Here is a 22,079-nt window from a genome sequence, read left to right on the forward strand (position 1 = left end):
AAACATTTTGTTAACCATCAATTAATAACACACAACTTTCTATCAGTGGTGTAAAGTACTTTAAAAAATACTTTAAAGTACTAATTCAGTAGTTTTTGGGGGTATCTGGTCTTTATTATTTATATTTTTGACAACTGTTACTTTTACTTCACTACATTTTCCCTGACACCCAAAAGTACTCATTACATGTTGAATGCCTCTGATCTGGTAGACTCACTAAACACAAATGCACCGTATGTACATTTTGTGTGTTGGAGTGTATCCCTGGCTATCCATATATTTTTAAAACAATAAAATGGTGCCATCTGCTTTGCTTAATATAAGGAATTTTAAATAATGTATACTTTTACTCTTATTTTAGAAATTACATTTACTTTTGATACTTAAGTATATTTAGAACCAAATACTTTTACTCTAGTAGTATTTTACTGGGTGGCTTTCACTTTTACTTGAATAACTTTCTATTTAAGGTATCTATACTTGTACTCAAGTATAACAATTGGGTACTTTTTCCACCACTGCTTTCTATGCTAAGATTTGCAGTTTCTGAAAATCTTTAGTGCTCAACACTTTAGGGTAAGGCAGAACAAGATAATGTCCCTATCTGGAAGTACCAAACAGTCTACATTTGTACGCCAAGACTGCTTTAACAATACCTGACATCTGGTAAAGAGTTTGAAGTTCCAGTTTCAACAGTTTCTGAAATGATTCAGTGCGAAACGCTTTAGGGTAAGGCAGAAGTCGATAATGTCTTACAGTGTCTAGTACTGATTAGACTGACACAATTCTTCCTGAAACTTACAACTGACACAAGTCCTGCTGAGACAGAGACTGTCATAACATGTACATCATAACGTCTACATCTCTAAGTAGTTAAAGTCTAAAACAGTTACCTGACACGTAGTAAAGGGTTTGATGCTCCATAGAAATTGTGGGACATCCTGGATGTAGACCTGGAGGCTGAAGGTGTTCCCTCTGAAAGGCAGCATCTTAGGTTCCTCCAGGAGCTGTCCTCCTCTACTGGTCTCTGTGGCCACCACTCCCTGGAGGGAGTGAGGGACCGGAGAGTCAGTCGGCCAGTTCTCTTTATCACCACAGTTCACTTCTGCTTCCAACCACAAATCCTCACAAAACCTGATCATTTTCGAAATTACATGAAATACTAAAAAACAATTCTCATTAGTAGCAAGCTATATTAAATATGGAACCACAATACAAGATTGAAGTCTCAATTTAATGCATTAGATGAGCATGTATCGGCTTACATCCATCCCCAAAATTGTATTTGAAATGATGAAAGTGCCTTTTGATTTGAGGCTGTAAGGTATTCATCTGTCACCATTGTTCTGCTCCTGTGGGGCGTTTAATGTATGAGCGGTCTATTCTCAGACATCTCAATGCCAAAGAGAAGCGACAAAAGAAACAGAGGGATGACTAACACCATGCCATGCTGACTGCTTGTGACTGTTTGTTTGCATTTGTGTTAGGGCTGTGACGGTCATGGAATTTTGGATGACGGTAATTGGCCAGCCAAATGACTGCGGTCTCCGTAATAGAAAATAAATATATATACACAGTGAATTCTGAAAGTATTCAGACCCCTCGACTTTTGCTACATTTTGTTATGTTACAGCCTTATTCTAAAATTGTACAAATATTTCTTTCACCTCATCAATCTACACTCAAAATCCCATAATGACAAAGCAAAAACAGGTTTTTAGACATTTTGCAAAAAACAGAAATACCTTATTTACATAAGTATTCAGACCCTTTGATATGAAACTCGAAATTGAGCTCAGGTGCATCCTGTTTCCATTGATCATCCTTGTGATGTTTCTACAACTTGATTGGAGTCCACCTGTGGTGAATTCAATTGATTGGACATTATTTGGAAAGGCACACACCTGTCTATGTAAGATCCCACAGTTGATGGTGAATGTCAGAGCAAAAACTATGCCATGAGGTTGAAGGAATTGTCAGAGAGCTCTGAGACAGGATAGTGCAGAGTCACAGATCTGGGCATGGGTACCAAAACATTTCTGCAGCATTGAAGGTCCCCAAGAACACAGTGGCCTCCATCATTCTTAAATGGAAGAAGTTTGGAGATCTGGCCACTCGGCCAAACTGAGCGATCTGGGGAGAAGGGCCTTGGTCAGGGAGGTGACCAAGAACCTGATGGTCACTCTGACAGAGCTGAGATGAGAGAACCTACCAGAAGGACAACCATCTCTGCAGCACTCCACCAATCAGGACTTTATGGTGGAGTGGCCAGACGGAATCCACACCTCAGTAAAAGGCGCATGACAGCCCGCTTGGAGTTTGCCAAAAGGCACCTAAAGGACTCAGACCATGAGAAACAAGATTCTCTGGTCTGATGAAACCAAGATTTAACTCGTCACGGTTAAGCATGGTGGTGGAAGCATTATGCTGTGGGGATGTTTTTCAGCAGCAGGGACTGGGAGACTAGCCAGGATCGAGGCAAAATGAATGGAGCAAAGTACAGGGTGATCCTTGACGAAACCCTGATCCAGAGCACTCAGGACCTCAGACCCTAAGCACACAGCCAACACAACGCAGGAGTGGCTTCGGGACAAGTCTCTGAATGTCCTTGAGTGGCCCAGCCAGAGCCCAGACTTGAACCCAATCCAACATCTCTGGAGAGACCTGAAAAAGTGCAGCAACACTCCCCAGCCATCCTGACAGAGCTTGAGAGGATCTGCAGAGAAGAATGGGAGAAACTCCCCAAATACAGGTGTGCCAAGCTTGCAGCATCATACCCAAGAAGACTCGAGGCTGTAATCGCTGCCAAATATGCTTCAACAAAGTACTGAGTAAAGGGTCTGAGTACTTATGTAAATGTGATAAAGTTGTTTTTTTTTCTTTGCAAAAATTTCAAAAAGCCTGTTTTTGCTTTGTCATTATTGGGTATTGTGTGTAGATTGATGAGGAAGAAAAAAAAGAATTGAATCAATTTTAGAATAAGGCTGTAACGTCACAAAATGTGGAAAAAGTCAAGGGGTCTGAATACTTTCTGAATGCACTGGATAGGGAGACACACATTTTCTCCTTTCCTCCGCTCCTGACTGCATGTGCTGCCATAGAAATAGAATCAATAGAACGGGTATCCCCATTCAAGTCAATGATGGCATAAAGGGTGGACTGGCTGCCATTGCGAGTGTACCCATACAGAGAGGAAGAGGCGAAACGAGACGTTTTACTCCGTTCAAAATCTGTCCACAAAAATAAGTAAGTATTTTTTTGTGTTGAGGCCAATGAGTGTCGAATTTGGTCAACAGAAAAATTATTATTTGCTACGTGAGGCTTATTTGATCGAATAGAAGTTATGTTGTTACGAATGCATTGATATACATGGCATATCGGCAACTTACCCAAAAACAACTTTATATCGGAATTGTGCCTGCTGTCATGACATAGATAGAGGACTCATCATGGATATAACTCATTTTAGCATGGATTTTACAATTGAGGGCTTCCACAATTGTAAAGAGTTGGGACTTGTGAGCTAAGAGCCAATGAGCTGGGAGAAAACAACCAATGAAGAACAAGAAAATGGACTAATTTAAAATGGAGATAGCCTCAATGGCGCTGTCCATGCTGTCACAGACACTATAATGACACAGACAAGCATTTCACTACACTCACAATAACATCTACTAACCATGTGTATGTGACCAATATAATTAGATTTTATTTGATTCAAAGATTAGTCCTCTATTTATCTTGGCCTGTTCTTCATACTTCTTCATACTTCTTATCTGTGCTCTCATTTGCTAGAATGGTCCCACCTGATCTCACCTCTCACGTCTTTGAGGACATGTATTTCCATTGTTAGAGCGGTCACTTGACTATCTTGTCAATCTAATAGAACATCTTTGACCCATAGGAGCAAAGCAGGAAGCACAGTACAAGCAGGAAGCAAAAGCAGGAAGTGTACCCATCAATATGTGCTGTGATTTGTTGATTCAACTCAACTGACGTTACAAAAAAATACATTCCATTACATGAGCCACATCAGTTATCATTTGAATTTAACATTTAATCCTATCCGATCAGATAACCTGATCTGCAGGACGAAAGTTTTAAAATTTAAAATCCATAAAATAATTTTTAGGATACATCATGGCCATTTTCTTTGACCTTTTGAGAAATGACACCCTTTCAATGCTACATTTCCTCTTCCCCTGCATTAATATCAGCATTGCTTGAGCAAATGGTATTCCTCTGTAATTCTGTAATCTGTATTCCCCATGCAGACTAGGTTGTGTGCTAGCCCCATCCTCATATTTTATGGCAACTGAAGCCAGAGTAAGAGCTACATTTGGGTACATTTTGCACTGAAATGACATCCTTAATATTATTATCAGGAGCATCCTGTTGATCTAAATCTAGGATATGACCGGTGATTGACTCTGTCCGTCTATAGCCAGAACTTGAACAACATGAAGCAGAGTGAGTGTGATTGTAGCCGACAGAGACCCAGAGGACAGAGGGGGCTGGCATCTGCTCGGCAGGCTGCGCTGGGGACGGATTCATAAACCAAATCCAAAAAGCATTTTAAACCCAGCTGTCAGTGACTTCTGGTAAATCACAGGAACACAAGCAGGGGCTGAGTCACTCCTGAGGCCTATTCTGTTCTGATCACTTCTGTTCTGCTTTATGTCTCTTGGGTGAACTGAGGCAGTTGATTTCCCTGATGCTAGATGATGAGATATCAATACAGACATTCACATGCTTTATTGAATTATATGACCGAATGATTGGAAGGCTAACCCGTAAATATCCATGTTTGTGAGGGACTTGATTCTCTTCTATCATCTGCCGCCTAAGCACTGCCATCAATACTGCGATTCAGATGATTGCCCAAGAGCAAACTGCAATCAATGAAAAGAATGAACCAAGCAAAGGAAAACAACGTGTGCGTATGCATTATGCAACCACCAGGAAATACACCTATTATTCAACAGTATTTCTTCCTTTCCACTGCTGACAAACAGGCATTGCATGACAAAAATGGATGAGAATGACCTAATCTCAAATTGACCCCTAATAGCTCTACCTTGGAAGATCCCCATATTGCTTATACCAATCAAATCCTCTCAGATCTCCACAAATGCATAGGGCATATGGGTCGATTTATGGTGCAGAGCCCCTTCCTGTTTACCTGAAAGGCGTATGGCGTGTCGTCCACACAGTACACTCGGAGGCTGTAGTGCATGGGTGTGGCCCCCATGCTGCCAAACACTGCTAGCTTCAGCCTCTTCACGGCTGCCTGAGTGAGTGGTTCACCAACCAGGGCGTAGGAGCCAGGCTGGTCCAGCAGCAGGTGGCAGCTACTGGAGTCCATCAGGCAGTAACAGAATGTTGACTCATCCTCTACTGACATCACTTCCTGTGACAGGGAACACAGAACACAGGCCGGTTGGCAACAGAGGATGATAAGACAATTGCATGAAGCATCATTACATTTGATTACATTGAGAAGAAATACTATAATTATGCAATTGTGCTATGTGCGGATGTGTATTTGTTCAGCATCTTTTATAGTGTTGTGTCATCATGGGAGCATTTAAATGTTTGGTTCAATGAATATAATTGAAGTGCTTTTTTAAACGGGTTTCCGAGGTAGATGAGATGGTAGCATCTCAGAACACAGATCAGTCATCATGAACAACAGCAGTAGTTGGGAAATCCCTTTTATTATTTTAAACTACAATAATGGAATCAGTCGTTTTTATCATCCCAGCCAGCTACCATAATTATATCCCACATTATCTCCCTCTAAAACAGCTGTGTTCACTTCAAATAAAATAAAAAAACAGCGAGAAAATTGGAGACATACAAAGCTATATCATTTACACAAATGAGAAGTAATGAAGGGCCAAGGAAGGCGGGATGGTTAGTAGCTACCAATTTCGCTGTCTCTTGTTATTGCGTGTTGAACCTTTGGTCGCAGAGTCGGTTAATGAGATGCAAGGCTTAGCTACAGTATGTCAATTACACACCTGTACCATCCTCAGCTAGAATGACCTCCAGGGAGTCTGCAGGGTATGAAATCTGCAGCGGTGCATGTTGTATATCCAAGAGAGATTATAGACTTTGTCCCAAATGGCACCATAGGGCTCTGGTCAAAAGTAGTGCACTATATGTGAATAGCTATTTGGGATATACCCATAGAAAAGGGCAAGAGACAAAAATGGTGTATAAGAATGGTGGGGTCAGGAGGCAGCCCGTAATTGAGACAAAGATCCCTGCCACCCATTCCCATTGTTTCCTTGCCTGGGGTAAGCAAGCCAGTGATACATGCAAGGACTGCTACAACCTCTTGTATAGTTAATTGCCTTACATAGGGCACACAGCCCACTTCCATTGGTTGTAACAGCATTACATAGGACAGAGTGGGTGCAGGAGCAAATCCAGAGGCTGCTAATATTCTAAATAACAACCCTGTTTTAATCACCGACACCACATAGCATAACAGCCTGGGGCAGAACTACAATATTCAATATTCTGACCCCCTGTTCAGTCTGCCAAAACGTGGTCAGATGTACAATTATATTACTGCCTGCCTGGAAATGCTCTTAATTATTTTCTTTTACACTTGTTTTGTTCAAAAACACATTTTCATGAACAAATAATTCTAAGTGAGGGAGGGCATTGCCTACAGAGCCTCTGGGTTGTGTATTAACCTCTTGGGAATGTACAATAAGTTATAGATTGTAGAAAGCTCTTTTTTAGACAACAAAATAATATTAGACATTCCTAAGGCAAACAGTACACACTGGGAAAAAAAAACAAGAATGCTGAAATATCTCAACTAAGCCTACTACTAGCAACTTTGCATGAGAAGAAACAAACACTATGGCTTTAGGGTGTAGGCCATAAGTATCTCAACAACGGTGTTGAGAAATACAAAAGGTAACAAACCAAGGTCTAACAATTACTGAAAAAGCCAGTGAGTGGCAGGTAGGCTGATTCACGTGTCTGTTTAGTGAACATGTCCTGAGAAGTGGGAGGTGTTTAGAAAGCAGGGCAGGCAGTGGCATCACAAATGGCACCCTATTCCCTATATAGTGCACTACTTTGACCAGGGCCCATAGTTAAAAATAGTGCACTACATAGGGAAAAGGGTGCCATTTGGGACATATTCGGCGAGTCCAGGTCAGATGGGAGGCCATTTCCATGACTCTTCCCCTGATTGCCTCACGTCCACACCCATTTCAGTGTGTCCATCCAGAATCCACCAATCGATACTTCCGATGTCTAACGGGCCCTTTTGCCCTGTCGTTACCCCGTCTGACTGACACAAGCAATGTGTTTTCTCTGCTATTACATGCTGTAATTGTTTTGTTTTTTCTTCAGAGCTCTCAACGTTATTCCCCTCAGGCAGGCTGTTGTTCCCCTCAAGCAGGCTGTTGAATCCACAGTGACCGTAAGCCTTTGTGTGAGTCACAAATGGCACCCTATTCCCTATTAAAGTGCAGTACTTTTGACCAGATTCCCTATGGGCCCTGGTCAAAAGTAGTGCACTACGTAGGAATTGAGTGCAGTTTGGGACGCATCCTTTAGCAATGCCCTGCTCCACACCCTATGCTCTCAATAGCCTTTTCACACTTTAGACACACACATCTCAACAGGTACATCACAAAAAGGCTCGCTGGAACATTGTCCCTCCCAAAAGAGAGATACAGAGGTCAGGAAATTAAAAGAGCTGATGGAACAAACTGTGTTGAGGTGTCAAGGGAAAATACAACCTCTATCTGGGAATATCTTTGACCAGTTAAAAACACACTGCCCCCAGGGTTATAGAAGAAAAAATAAACAATAACATAGGGCCTGCCCATATGAAAAAATATCAGACTTTACTGTAGTATTCACTGTTGTGTCTGAAGTGTGAAAAGGCTATTGAGGGCAAAGGGTGCGGAGCAAGGCATTGCTCAAGGATGCATCCCAAATGGCACTCAATTCATACATATGGGCCCTGGTCAAAAGTAGTGCACTTTTTAGGGAATAGTATTCTGTAGTATTTACTGTACAGTACACTACAGTCTGCAAAAACACTAGTGTTTTTGGGGACATTACTGTAGTATTTCCCCAAACAGTTTTTGTTTTATTATCTTTGACTTAAAACCGGGGGGCTTTCTCCTAGAGGAAACCTACTGGAGAAATACTAAAAGAGCACATTTTCAGGTAGTTCAGTTTCTGATCTTTCTATAACCTGTAGGAAACACAATATATGGTCTATACTTGGCAAGTTGGTTTCTCATTTAAAGATGGCACAAATTGCAGTATGGGGGAGGGGGATGGGCAGGGTATATGCAAATGAAATACAGAAGTATTTACTATAGTAAAAAAATGTTTTGCATACATTTCTGTATTATTTAATGGTGTTTTTTGTCGATAATACTAGTATTTACTATAGTATTCTACAGTATACCACACAATTATATACTAAGTACTACACATGATCGAGGTAGTATTCTCTAGTAAACTGTAGTATTTTCTTATGTGGATGGACTCGGTCCTGGACTAAAAAATGCAATCTGTGTCTGAGTAACTGGCCCAGAGAGCACAGAGTTGTTTATGGTTAAAGGGGCTTCTCTTACCTCCCAACTGTTGTCCTGTGTTTTCCTCTTCAGTTGGATGTTCCAGTTCTCAGTGTCAACCTCTGCACAGTGAGCTATCGTCATAGCAACAGGACTGGAGAGGTCTAGGCCTAGAGGACCATAGGTGACCTCTGGTCCTAGTAGGATCTCACAGCCTTCCTCCGTCTGGAAACTGAAAAACACTAATTGTCGTTGGTTGATTCTGAAAAGACGCTATTCAACTAACTGTAACTACAGGTATAATGTATTTGATAAAATGTGGTCAAATATTTAATGGAGGGGGGGCCTTCCGGGTCTAAGGCACTGGGTTCGAGCTCAGGCTCTGCCGCAGCCGGCCGCGACCGGGAGGCTCATGGGGCGACGCACAATTGGCCCAGCGTCGTCTGGGTTAGGGAGGGTTTGGCCGGCAGGGATATCCTTGTCTCATGTGTACGGTGTTTCCTCCGACACATAGGTGCGGCTGGCTTCCGGGTTGGATGTGCGTTGTGTCAAGAAGCAGTGTGGCTTGGTTGGGTTGTGTTTCGGAGGACGCATGGCTCTCGACCTTCGCCTCTCCCAATTCCGTATGGGAGTTGTAGCGACGAGACAAGACAGTAATTACTACCAATTGGAAACCATGAAATTGGGGAGAAAAAGGGGTAAAATAATACAAATTTAAACATAAAAAAATATATATATTTAATGGGTTTGCAAATTCAAGGTATTACTAAACGAACATCGTTTAGTAGTACATCGTTATAAGACTAAAAACAACTGAAATGCTAATTCTACATAATCGACTTAAGACATTAATCTATTCCCCATGCAAATCAGGGACATCATTTTAGATCATGTATGTTAAGGGCTTGAGTGTGGACCAATAATAGTCTTAAAGGGATCTGTGTGCCGGTCGGTCGCTGATGAATTTGCATATTCATCAGCCTTGTGTTTATCATCTTGCAGTCATTATCTTTCCATCGCTCCTTGTGGTGGTGCTGCATGAAATCAAAGCAATTAATGAAGGAAAACGAATGAGGGTGGTGGACAGTCATGCAAATTCACAAACAGCATAAAGACACAGAGAGCAGCCTGCAGGTGTTTGGTTCCCGGATTCCCTGCTAGAGACAGAGTCATAAAGTCAGAATATGATTTACCTTAAAAATGGATGGCATATTCATTAAAAAAGGGCTGACAATAAATAGCATCTTCAGGTTGTGTTGCCAGGGGGGGTAGGAAGGGTAGGCGGTGGTTTGAAAAGGCCAAGGAAGATCAAGGCAGTGCAGCGAAACGCCTTCGCAAAGCTCTCTAAGCTCATATCAGTCATCAAAGATCTGAGAACTGTGAATTGTCAAGATTTCCTCCACTGAATAAAAACTGATTTAGGCTATATCCAGATCCTTGAGTGATTGAGCGAGTGAGTGAGGTGGAAAGTTCATCCGCGTCAAAATGCAGTGTGACTTTAAACAAATAACCCAAGGCATAAACAATGACAGAAATAATATTGTGGCAGATGAAAACGTAATTATTTCAGTAAGATTGCCACATACAGTACCAGTCAAACGTTTGGACACGCCTACTCATGCAAGGGTTTTTCTTTATTTGTACTATTTTCTACATTGTAGAATAATAGCAAAGACATCAAAACTATGAAATGACACATATGGAATCATGTAGTAACCAAAAAAATGAATAGTGATTAATCAAAATATATTTGATATTTTTCAAAGTAGCCACCTATTACAGTACCTTGATGACAGCTTTGGAGGTGTTTCCAAAGCTGTCCTTGATGACACAGTAGGCGTGTCCAAACTTTTGACTGGTAATGTGCTCTAGTGTGGATTGCCCAACAATGGTTAAGATCTTTCATGATTCACTTCTCACAGTCAATGTACACTGTACAATACAGACACCTTTCAGACTTCCCAAACATTTTCAACATCTGAACCAGTCAGTATATCTATTGATAAAACATAATATATATGTTTCATTTCATTGACTTGCAGTTACATGATTGTGAATACGCTAGTAAAATACACTAATAAATAGCAATAAAATATGTGATTGCATATTCAGTGCTGATGATGACTATTTCTATTCATATAATCTTCACCTCACACAGTTAACCTGTACCTGTTTTATACAGATGAGAGCTCACTGCTCACGTCAATCACCGTGCTGTTTTAATAGTAGCCCTGGCTGGTTTTTGAATGGTCCAGCGAGAGTTCTGACGATCCTTTAGTCAACAACGAAGAGCCTGATCACACATTCAACGGCAAGAGTAGCTAAGCAAGGAACAGATTAGCTGGACTTTAAGTAGCTGCCTACCACTTATGACTGAGAGGAGTCTAGAAGCAGCAGCACCTAAAAGAAGAAGTGCCTCTGGCTCTTATCCTGGCTGAGTCCGAAGTGGTACCCGCTTCTGTTTATAGTGCACTACTTTTGACCAGGGCCCATAAGGCTCTGGTCAAAAGTCGTTTGCTATATAGGGAATGGGGTGCCATTTGGGACGGACCCCTCTCTTTTTCAATTCCACTTGTCATCATCATGAAGGGTCCTGTACCAACGTACGGCTTGGCTTCCTCCCTGGCCCTAGATGAGGTACATTACTCAAAGTGACTGATGACTCACTCTTCAGGGACTGGGGAGCCATGCAAAGTGGCCTATTGGGCCACGACGCCACAGAGAGAGCGGAGGCAGCGTGGGGCTTAATAAATGCACACATTAACATGCTCCATTAGCTTCACCTTTATTTGCTTGTACTCTCCTACCTGCCTGTCCAACTGGGTTTTTGTCCATTTTTTAAGGCGACACATAGGCACATGTTATGGGCAGAGAATGGGGACATTCATCACATTGGTACCGAAGAGTGAAAGCTGTACGTTATGGACTACAATTGGCTGCACATACCAAGCTATGATTTAATGTTTCATCTATCCCTTTTAGCCTCTCTCTTTCTCGAATCTAGAAATGTATACAGTTAAATTAAACGAACATTTACATTACTAAATTACATCTTTGAAGTACTTGTTTACTCATGAGCTCAAGAGAATGAGGGATACTAAGATATAAACTGGACAACCATATTTTCTCCCTGTGGCATTCAAAATTAAAGCTATGTTGAAACCATTACAATAGTTCCTGCCAGAGACAGTCAGTGACATCCCACCTGCAGATCGAATGGACAAATGACCCGAGGGGGCTTAGGAGAGCTCACAAATCTTTCCAAAATGGCACTCTATTCGCTATATACAGTAGTGAGACTACTTTTGTCCAGAGTCTTATGGGTCTTGGTCAAAAGTAGTCTCACTATAACGGGAAAGGGGGCACAGCCACAGTCTGTCCCTGTGGGGTGTTATTGAGGCTAACTAGAAGGTACAGTGGCCGGGCGGGGGAGCCATGTCATCCTCAAGTGGGTGAGATGTATTGCACAGCCCGGCCATGACCGCATTCCCACACCATCTTGGCAGAGCCAAGGAGAAAACACCTGGCATCCAGAACTTCAGCAAAGAACATTTCGAATGTAGGTCTTTAAATTCGCAAGTTGTTGTATGAATGTGGGTGTACAAAACAGGTGGCTCTAGCTTTGAAATACAAACAGATCTTTTTTTTTGTTGTTAGACCAACACCAACTCAAACTCCACACATCAAAACTTTACCTATTTGAAGTAAGCTAGACTAAATGAATCAAGACTACATTGGGAATAAACCCACATTGCTCCACATGAGCTGCACTTTCTTTGTTGCACATGAGAGATCAAAGCTGGAATATCACCTGCGAGGTCACAGTGGAAATGATCAGCCTGATCTTGCCACCTAAATGATTCGTGTGGAGAGTGCTAGATAATCTGTGGTGCTCGCTGGGTCCATCTGCCAGAGACCTCCGTATTTATAACGTTTTTTAACTCATGAGGCTAAAACAGGTGAGGAAGGGTGAACAAGTAGCATTGTTCAGCTGATAAAGAATGGTAAGGCTTGATGATGAAAGATGAGGAAGTAGAGAGCGACTGACATACATATAGATGGTCATGAGATCTGCTCTCACCTAGACTCTCCCTGATTTATCACCATGTACATCTCCCAGGAAGTGTCCTCAGTGATCGCACCATGGGGAACCAGCAGGCTGACTCCTGCAAGACACAACAACAGAGTCAACAACGATAACAACAAAACACTAAAGATATCTTTGAGATGCCTGTATATACTGTAGTTGAGCATAACACGGATTCCTTCTATACTGAACAAAAATATAAACGGAACATGCAACAATTACAAAACGCTATTAAGTTACAGTTCATATAAGGAAATCATTCAATTGAAAGAAGGAAATGAGGCCCTAATCTATGGATTTCACATGACTGGGTAGGAGTGCAGCCATGGATGGGCCTGGGAGGGCATAGGGCCACCCACTTGAGAGAAAGGACCAGCCACTGGGGAGCCAGGCCCTGCCAATCAGAATTTGTTTTCCCCCCACAAAGGGGCTTTATTACAGACAGAAATACTCTTCAGTTTCATCAGCTATACAGGTGGCTGGTCTCAGACGATCCCGCAGATGAAGAAGCCGGATGTGGAAGTCCTGGACTGCCATGGTTACACATTGTATGCGGTTATGAGGCCGGTTGGATGCCAAATTCTCTAAAACAATGTTGGAGGTGGCTTATGGTAGAGAAATTAATATTCAATTCTCTGGCAACAGCTCTGGTGGAAATTCCTGCAGTCAGCATGCCAATTACACACTCCCTCAAAACTTGAGACATCTGTGGGATTGTGTTGTATGACAAAACAGCACATTTTAGAGTGGCCTTTTATTGTCCACAGCACAAGGTACACTTGTGTAATGATCATGCTGTTTAATCAGCTTCTTGATATGGCACACTTGTCAGGTGGATTGATTATCTTCTTATGGCTGCAGGGGCAGTATTGAGTAGCTTGGATGAAAAGGTGCCCATTGTAAATGGCTAGCTCCTCAGTCTCAGTTGCTAATATAAGCATATTATTATTAGTATTGAATAGAAAACACTAAAGTTTCCAAAATTGTCAAAATATTGTCTGTGAGTATAACAGAACTGATATTGCAGGCGAAACCCTGAGGAAAATCAAAACAGGAAGTGGCTTCTATTTCCATAGCCTATGTTCCATAGCCTCCCTTTGCTGGATTTAAAGGGATATGAACCAGATTCATTTTCCTATCGCTACCTCAAGGTGTCAACAGTCTTCAGACATAGTTTCAGGCTTTTATTTTGAAAAATGAGCCAGAACGATAACATCGCGTCAAGTGGTCACATGAGTTTTGCTCACGCAACAGCATTTGGGCAGCCATTGCTTTTCCCTCTCCTACTGTGAAAGACATTTGCGGTTGATATATTATCGATTATATATTTTGAAAACAACCTGAGGATTGATTATAAAACATGTTTCTGTGGACATTATGGAAACTATTTGGAATGTTCGTCTGCGTTGTCGTGACCGCTCTTTCCTGTGGATTTCTGAACATAACGCGACAAACAAACGTAGGTATTTTGGATATAGAAATAATCTTTATGGAACAAAAGGAACATTTGTTGTGTAACTGGGAGTCTCGTGAGTGAAAACATCTGAAGATCATCAAAGGTAAACGATTAATTTGATTGCTTTTCTGATTTTCGTGACCTTCCTGATGCTAAGTGTACTTACTGTTTTGTCGTGCGATCGATAAAGTTACACAACGCTTGGATTACTTTCGCTGTAAAGCATAATTTCAAAATCTGACACGACAGGTGGATTAACAAAAGGCTAAGCTGTGTTTTCCTATATTGCACTTGTGATTTCATGAATATAAATATTCGTAGTAATATTTATTGAATGTAGCGCTATGCTATTCAGCGGTTGTTGATGACACTTATCCCGATAGGGAGATTGCAGCCATAAGAGGGGTATAAGCAAATTTGTGCACACATTCTGAGAAAAATAAGCTTTCGTGCTTATGGAAAATTTCTGGGCTCTTTTATTTCAGCTCATGAAACACGGGAACAACACTTTACATGTGCCTTGCTAAACTATTCTGACCCCTTGGAATTCTTCAGATTTTATTGTGTTACAAAGTGGGATTAAAATGGATTTAATGGTCATGTTTTGTCAAGAATAAATAAATACAATAACATCCTTATTTCCTTATTATAATACATCCTTATTAACTAAAATATACAAAAATATACTGTAGTTGTCGCATTCACCACCTTTATTAAGGCAAGCCTAATTAGTTTAGAAATAAACATTAGCTAAGCAAATCACATAAATTACATGGGGTTGACATGATTTTTGAATGAACCCTTCCTCTGTCCCCCATACATAAAACATCTGTAAGGTCCCTCAGTCAAGTATTGAATTTTAAGCACAGATTCAACTACAAAGACCAGGGAGTTTTTAGAATGCCTCAAAGAAGGGCAGTGATTGGTAGATGTGTAACAATAACAAATCAGGCATTAAATATCTCTTTAAGCATGGTCAAGTAAATAATTATGCTGCAGTGCTTGAGGCGTCCCTACAGATCCAGGTTTAATCCCAGGCTGTGTCACTACCATCTGTGACCCGGGAGTCCCATAGGGCGGCGCACAATTTGCCCACCGTCATCCGGGTTAGGGGAGGGTTTGGCTGCGGGGGACTTTAGTTGGCTCATCGCACTCTAGCGACTCCTTTGTGGCGGGTTGGGCACCTGCAGGCTGCTTCGGTCGTCAGTTGAACGGTGTTTCCTCCGACACAACAGTGCAGCTGGCGTCCGGGTTAAGCGGGCGGGTGTTAAGAAGTGCGGTTTGGCGGGTCATGTTTCAGAGGATGAATGACTCGACCTTCGCCTCTCCCGAGCCCGTTGGGAAGTTGCAGCGATGAGATAAGATCGTAATTGGATCGCAATTGAATATCACAAAATACATCCCAGACACATCAAAGACACAGTCGTCCTTCTGAACTGAGCTGTAGGACAGAAATGAAACTGCTCAGGGATGTTACCTCGAGGCCATTGGTGATTTTAAAGGGTTCAATGGCTGTGAAAACTGAGGATGGATCAAAATGATTGTAGTGACTCACAATAATGACCTAAATGACAGAGTGAAAAGAAGAATATAAATAAATATACAGAATAAAAATATTCCAAAACATGCATCTTGTATGAAAAAGGCAATATAGGAATACTGAAAAAAAAGAACACAGCAAATGAATACACTTTTTGCCTTGTGTTTAGGGCAAATCCCAAACAACACATCACCGATTAACCGAGTAACTGCCTCCTTATTTTCAAGCATGGTGGTGGCTGCATCATGCTATGGGTATGCTTGACATCAGCAAATAACATTTTCAGGATAAAAAGAAACGGGATGGAGCTAAGCACAGGCAAAAATAAGAGGAACACCTGCTTCAGTCTGCTTTACACCAGAGACTGGGACAGGAATTCACCTTTCATCAGGACAACAACCTAAAAACCTGTTTTCATTATAAGGGAATTGTGTGTAGATTGATGAGGAAAAAACACAAATTAATCCATTTTACAATAATGGTGTAACGTAACAAAATGTTGAAACAGTCAAGGTGTCTGAATACTTTCCGAAGGCACTGTACACTGGAGTTGCTTACCAAGAAGACAGTGACTGTTCCCGAGTGGCCACGTTACAGTTTTGACTTGCTGCAAATCTGCTGCAAATCTATCCCCAACATCTTGAAAGAGCTTGAAGAATAATGGGCAAATATTGTATCATCCAGGTGGGCAAAGCTCTTAGAGGCTTACCCAATAAGACTCACAGCTGTAATCGATGCCAAAGGTGTTTCTAAAATGTATTGACTCAGGGAGCTGAATACTTATGTAAGAACTATATTTTGGATTTTTTAATTAATAAAAAAAATATATATATCCAATTTTTCTTACACTTCGACAGACTATTTTGTGTAGATTGTTGGGGGAAAAAATACAACTATTCCCACTTTGTAACACAATAAAATATGAAGAAATCCAAGGGGTTTGAATACTTTTGCAAGGTACTGTATATCTGTGACTGTGTTGACCTGCACTGGTGAAAGACGTCAGTGCAGGACTAGACATTCAATATTGCGCATCAGCACAACCACACAGCTTCATAGCGCCATTCATATATTGGAAACAATACCACTTACAATGCCTAAAAACCCGGTCTGAAACCTTACAAAGGGTTAGCGAAGACTGGGGTATAGCAGCTGCAGAGGAGATTCCATGTCTGCCTGTCGATAAAACAGCAATGGAAGTGTTTTGTCATCCCCCTGTCTGTCATCTCCCCTCTTGCAAATCAAGCAGTTAGCGTTCACCTGCCACCCTGTCAGATGTTTCACTGGGGGATGGCTGCGCAGGGGCCCTCCAGGACCTCTTCAATCCCCAGAGTGACAGGGAACAACATCCTTAGCCCAGAGGATTATGCTCACATCAACAAAGTTGGATCATCATCAGTTCACGTCCCACAGGACTGACTGATGTCTGAGCTTGTACTGAACGTTGTCGGTCTGCGTGTGTGCGCACACATGTTCATGTGTGTCTACACTTGTGCTTGAGCGTCTAGGACCTGTATTCATCCTGAAAGAAGATACTGGCAGTTAGCCAAGCGTTGGCCATGTATGGCCGTCTGTTCAGCATCGTTAACGACATTGTAGATGTGAGAGTGGTCCACTTGACCGCTGTGACTCTCTCCACTCGCACACAACCATCAGACTGAAGGAGCCTGATTTTCCTGTGCCTCTCCATCAGTGCCTCTCCAACAAAGCCGAGGGCCCTACACACACTAGGGACCGGGAGAGAGATGTCAAAGCTACAGTTCACATGGAACTGTTGACCCCTGACAACTGTGGCAGTCCTCATAGCAAACTCATCTACTCCCTCCACTTGTAGTCATTGTCTATGATAAGAGGCCTGACCCCCGTTTGCCTGGGAGGGCTGGTGGGAATGTAGAGGAATAACAAACAGCTATACTAGCTTCCTGTACTTAACCTACCTGGGAAACAACATTAATGAATCCTACTGTACTGTAGCAACATGCATTAGACTCTAGAGAGATTAAAGGGACCTGAGTCCCAAATGGCACCCCACTGTTTTCATAGTGCACTACCTTTGACCAGGGCCCATAGACAATAGGGTGCCATTTGAGATGTATCCCTGGTTTCACTAACCAAGACATTCACTTAGACTACCTCTACTTGTAATTAGTCAAGAGTGTGCATGTTTTTGCTAAACTGATAACTTTATTTTCCATTAGAATAGAATAAAAAATGCTAGAATGAGATATTAGCACAGAGTAGCCATCATCAGAGAACAGTCTACTCATCTCTCTTCATTAAACCCATGTACTGTACTTTACCAGTATTTGGCAGCACACACTGTTTAATTCAGCTTTAAACACAGCTTCAAGTGTAATTCAGTCTTTAAACACATTGAACTCACCAGTATTTGGCACCACCAACCGGCCGCCCAGATGCCCAAACACGCCCGTGGTTCTCATCTGATCTTTAGTGGGGGTGAGGGGGGGCCCGTTGGGGGTGAGCAGGCCCTTCTTGGTGCTCCGTCTCTCCACAGTGCTGTTGCTGTAGTCTCGGTTCAGCCCCCTGGGGAAGGTCTCGGGCGGATGGCCTTTGGGAGCGTGGTACTCAGCGCGGTCGGCCACACCTAGTGAAACCATAAAGGAGCTCTGAACTTTGACCTTGTTGTCTGGTAGGTGGTCAAAGAGCTCTTTATTGTCTATGAAGTCCTTGAAGCAGATGGGGCTGCTATAAGTCCGGCCCACTGTCAGTTCTGGCTGCAGAGAGGAGTTGAGAAGCAGTGGGCTCCCTAGAGAGATGGAGTGGAACACACAGCCACAAAGTCATGCCGTCATCTAAATACCCTAGCTCTCTCTGCTGGAGCCATTGGCTGAAGTGAAGTCCACTGAGCAGGGAGCACACTCTGTCAACTGATGGGAAACAGGCTTTTAGTGTGAATAACATGTCAGGGTATGTGACTAACACAGAGTTACGGTACAGGTAAATAACCTGGATAAAAGATACTGTAGCTATCCAGGTCAGGGCTGAGTCATAGTCACTGGTCAGAGGTAGATTTAATTACCAAGCATACACAGCTTGATTGCCATAATCCATCTGTTGGAGTCAGTTCCTCTCTGTACACAAAGTCATCCTCCTGGAGGACACAGTCCTTCTCTGTCTGTGGTCACAGCACAGCGCTGGGGTTGTGTGTGTGTGTGTGTGTGTGTGTGTGTGTGTGTGTGTGTGTGTGTGTGTGTGTGTGTGTGTGTGTGTGTGTGTGTGTGTGTGTGTGTATGTGTGTATGTGTGTGCGTGCGTGCTTGTGTGTGTGGCTGGGAAGGTGCTAAGGAGGTCTGGGTGACCGTCCTGTAAATGAGGGTCCTTCAGCTCTCATAATCAACTCAACCGTCCAAGGAGGTGGTCTTCATCCACAGCCATTAGACGCCTGACCATACTGCCAAACACCGCATGCATCTATCTGGCACATCCAGACATTAGGGCCCCAGGACTCCCTGTGCCAAGATAACGGAGGAGTCACAAAGTCATTGCTGCCCAGCTGCTGCCTGGCGAGGGGCATAAGGCAGGAGGCTAATGTTTTATTTTTAGGGGAATCGTTAATTGCTGGGGGGCTTGATTTGTGTCATGCTTTCAGGGTGTGTTTGTTTCTACTGAAAGACTAACTAGAGGGTATTGTTCAATCAAGGGCTTCTCCTTGTAACTTCATTGTCTAGTCTAGTGCCGGAAAATGCGTAACAGGATGAAAGTATACAATTGAACCATTTTGAAATCTATTGCACTTCAATCAAACACATTAAAGGATATCATGGGAAATGTTGCATTTGACGGAACTGAGCAGTGTGAAATATTACTGATCAGTGGTGATTTGCTACTGATTGCAGTAGACATAGTAGCGGACTATTGAGAAAATTCATATAGATCACGCAGAAAGAAAAAAAATCCAGTGGCCATTGGCCAAACTTTCAATCTGGCATGCATACTTTTTTTCTTCTTCTCAGCGCAGTGGAAATGGTAGAGCAAAACGGAATTGAGGAGGAGGTGGGAAGACAGAAGTTAATGAAATGGACCTCACGTTGAATACCTTGAGGGATAGGTTTGGAATTGGACCTCTGATTAAAAAAAGAAGGAAAAAAAAGAAAATGGCTCATGGCCAGCAGTAATGCATAGAGACAGGGTCAGGCCTAAAGATTCATTCACCACTCCGCCTTAGCTCCTGCCACATGAGGGGGTGTGTCTAAAGCATTTAAGGGACTTAAAATGAATTAAAAAGGCATGAAAAGCTACTAATTTCTTATGAAGAACACACTTGAGAAAAGCTGTTTTTCTCTCTCTGTGTATTGCCGTATATTATTGTGATTATGAAAAATCAACCTGAATAAGGTCGACTGGGGGGGAACAGTCAGGAAAAATATTATATTTTTTGCTATTCATTTGTGTTTCTTTCCTTCCCTCTGTAAAAGAAGGATCCAGACGGGAAATGGGAAAGCGGATAATATGAGCTATATTTCTTCTGCTCCATTAGCAAGCTGATGGAGAGGGGAATGGGATGGAGTGATGGTGGCCGGTTGGAGGGCACAGCAGGCGGCTCCTGAAAAGCTGGCCTATTTAAATAGGATTGATAGCCTGCCGGATGTAGCGCTCCACAGTCCCCCATCTTTCCCTTCCCGCCCTGCGCGTGGTGAGGGGCTAGGCATGAGTGTCAACCCAGGCCTTGGGAGCAGTGGATGTAGTGGGCTCAGCATGGCTCCGGCAGGGCTTTTCACAGTGGTGTCACATCCAGCCAGGATTTATCACCCGCTTCTGCAATGGCTATCGCTTGTGCTAACCCAGAAGTGTCATTGACAGTAATAGGAAGGATGCCTGGGACAAGCCACAGCCCCAGACACTGTTATGAACAGAAGTTATTGCTGTGCACAACAAAAATGCAATTGATGTTCAGTGTTCCATGCTTTTCACATTTATCCATCAGTGGATTTGGCTGGGGCTATCTGACGGCAGGGAAGGGGGATTGGTTGCTTGACAGTCATGCGTGTGTGTGGTCTGCGGCCAGGTGGACACAGGATGTGTCTGTCAAAGATTGATTACCTATCTCGGCAATAACAGAAGAACTGGTCTGTCAAAATAGAACGACAGATCCTTTCAGCGCTTATGAGAATATAAATTTGAGGCAGATGTGCAGGGTTTGCACAGTGCCGCCTCAATGCAAACACATGCAATCAATCACCAGCAGAAGCAGCCTGTCAAAAGGGTCCTTGAAAAATCCTGCCTACCGTTTGGCCTTGTGGGCACCTGGCATGTCTCCATAAAGTGAAAGGCAGCGCTAGGTCACCTTGTCTGGTGGTCTTGAAGGTGAAAGACTGGAAGCCCCCAGTGAGCGCGGATGAGTCGATGACGTCAACGCCGTAGTTACTCTGGCTCCTCCTGTACAGCATGACGGCCACCACAAGGACAGCCACAACTATGACTCCCGACCCCAGCCCAGAGTAGAGAGCCACGTCGTTGGAGTCGTCCATACCTGGTACACACACAGACCAACACAGAAACAACAGTCTCAATGGATGTTTGCTAAGTGTAAACAATAACATGCACGAAGTTCAACTAAGGTACAGTACAGAGACACTGAAGAGGAAAATGTGAGAATGGTGATGGTAGTGATTATTTTGTGGTGACATTCTGAGGCATCTAAAATAGTAATTAAAGTACACAGTATTGTATTTGACTAGGAGCTTTTGGAGAGAAGTGAATTCATTTGAAAGCACAGTGTAGAGCACTTTGATGACTGTCCATCCCAAGACACAGTTCAACTGCTCATCCAACAGGCTCATCTTCCTATGCTACATTATGCAGCACACAGAGGACTAGATGAGCATGCAGAATCTCGCCTCTACACTGCAGTTACACAAGACATTCATAAAGCTGTTAACAGTGAGAGTGAGAGGGGTATAACTGCCTTCAGACCCACTAGTCTATATCCAATAAGCCTAATGGTACATATTAAACTACATAGTATGGCCCAATGGTCAATGTCTGACAGTGACAGGAAATGATCCGAAGCAAATTAATTTAGAGTAGCCCCGTTAGTATGATCACTCACCAGATGTCTGTCTCCCGCTTCTAGAACTCTCCACTGAATTGTTTGACCCAGAATGCATTGCAAACCAGGCACAGTGAGTGAGCCTGTCTGTCAGTCTAATGAAGTCTCATTACAATCACTGCTGAGGCTCCAGTCAAGGTAGCACCTGAATCATTTCAGGAGGTGTCAGGCGGTATGCAAGGGGAAGAGAGTGTCTGAGCTGAGACCCACCAGGGGAATACAAGTGAGGATGCACTGCAAATTGGTCAAATTAGCTTGTTTGCATAATTACACTGCATTAATCCCTTACAATATAGCATATGTTCAGCTGTCACAACCGATCAATCTCTCGACTCAATCCGAGAAGAAGAGCACGTTGTGATG

General features: G+C 42.7%; 1 protein-coding gene and 1 non-coding gene across 3 annotated transcripts in view; both read right to left on the reverse strand.

Annotated features, from left to right (window-relative positions):
* The window catches only part of LOC110525897 (netrin receptor UNC5D), a 216,210-nt gene that overhangs the window by 6,327 nt on the left and 187,804 nt on the right, over positions 1–22,079 (reverse strand). Inside the window, exons 9-14 of one of the 2 annotated variants that reach the window (XM_021606393.3) lie at positions 20,952–21,137; positions 18,031–18,252; positions 12,646–12,730; positions 8,625–8,796; positions 5,183–5,410; positions 894–1,043 (exon numbers count right to left, since the gene is read on the reverse strand). In XM_021606393.3, the coding sequence (XP_021462068.3) occupies positions 894–1,043; positions 5,183–5,410; positions 8,625–8,796; positions 12,646–12,730; positions 18,031–18,252; positions 20,952–21,137 (1,043 nt within the window). Of the gene's footprint in view, positions 1–893; positions 1,044–5,182; positions 5,411–8,624; positions 8,797–12,645; positions 12,731–18,030; positions 18,415–20,951; positions 21,138–22,079 lie in introns of both variants that reach the window. The other variant, XM_021606391.3, reaches the window with a different exon arrangement.
* LOC118965104 (U7 small nuclear RNA) lies at positions 8,152–8,204 on the reverse strand. The gene has a single exon (XR_005052437.1). It is a non-coding gene; the product is annotated as a U7 small nuclear RNA (small nuclear RNA).

The sequence above is a fragment of the Oncorhynchus mykiss genome, chromosome 6 (genome assembly GCF_057628025.1).
Source record: "Oncorhynchus mykiss isolate SJ-2025 chromosome 6, ASM5762802v1, whole genome shotgun sequence".
Lineage (NCBI taxonomy): Eukaryota > Metazoa > Chordata > Actinopteri > Salmoniformes > Salmonidae > Oncorhynchus > Oncorhynchus mykiss.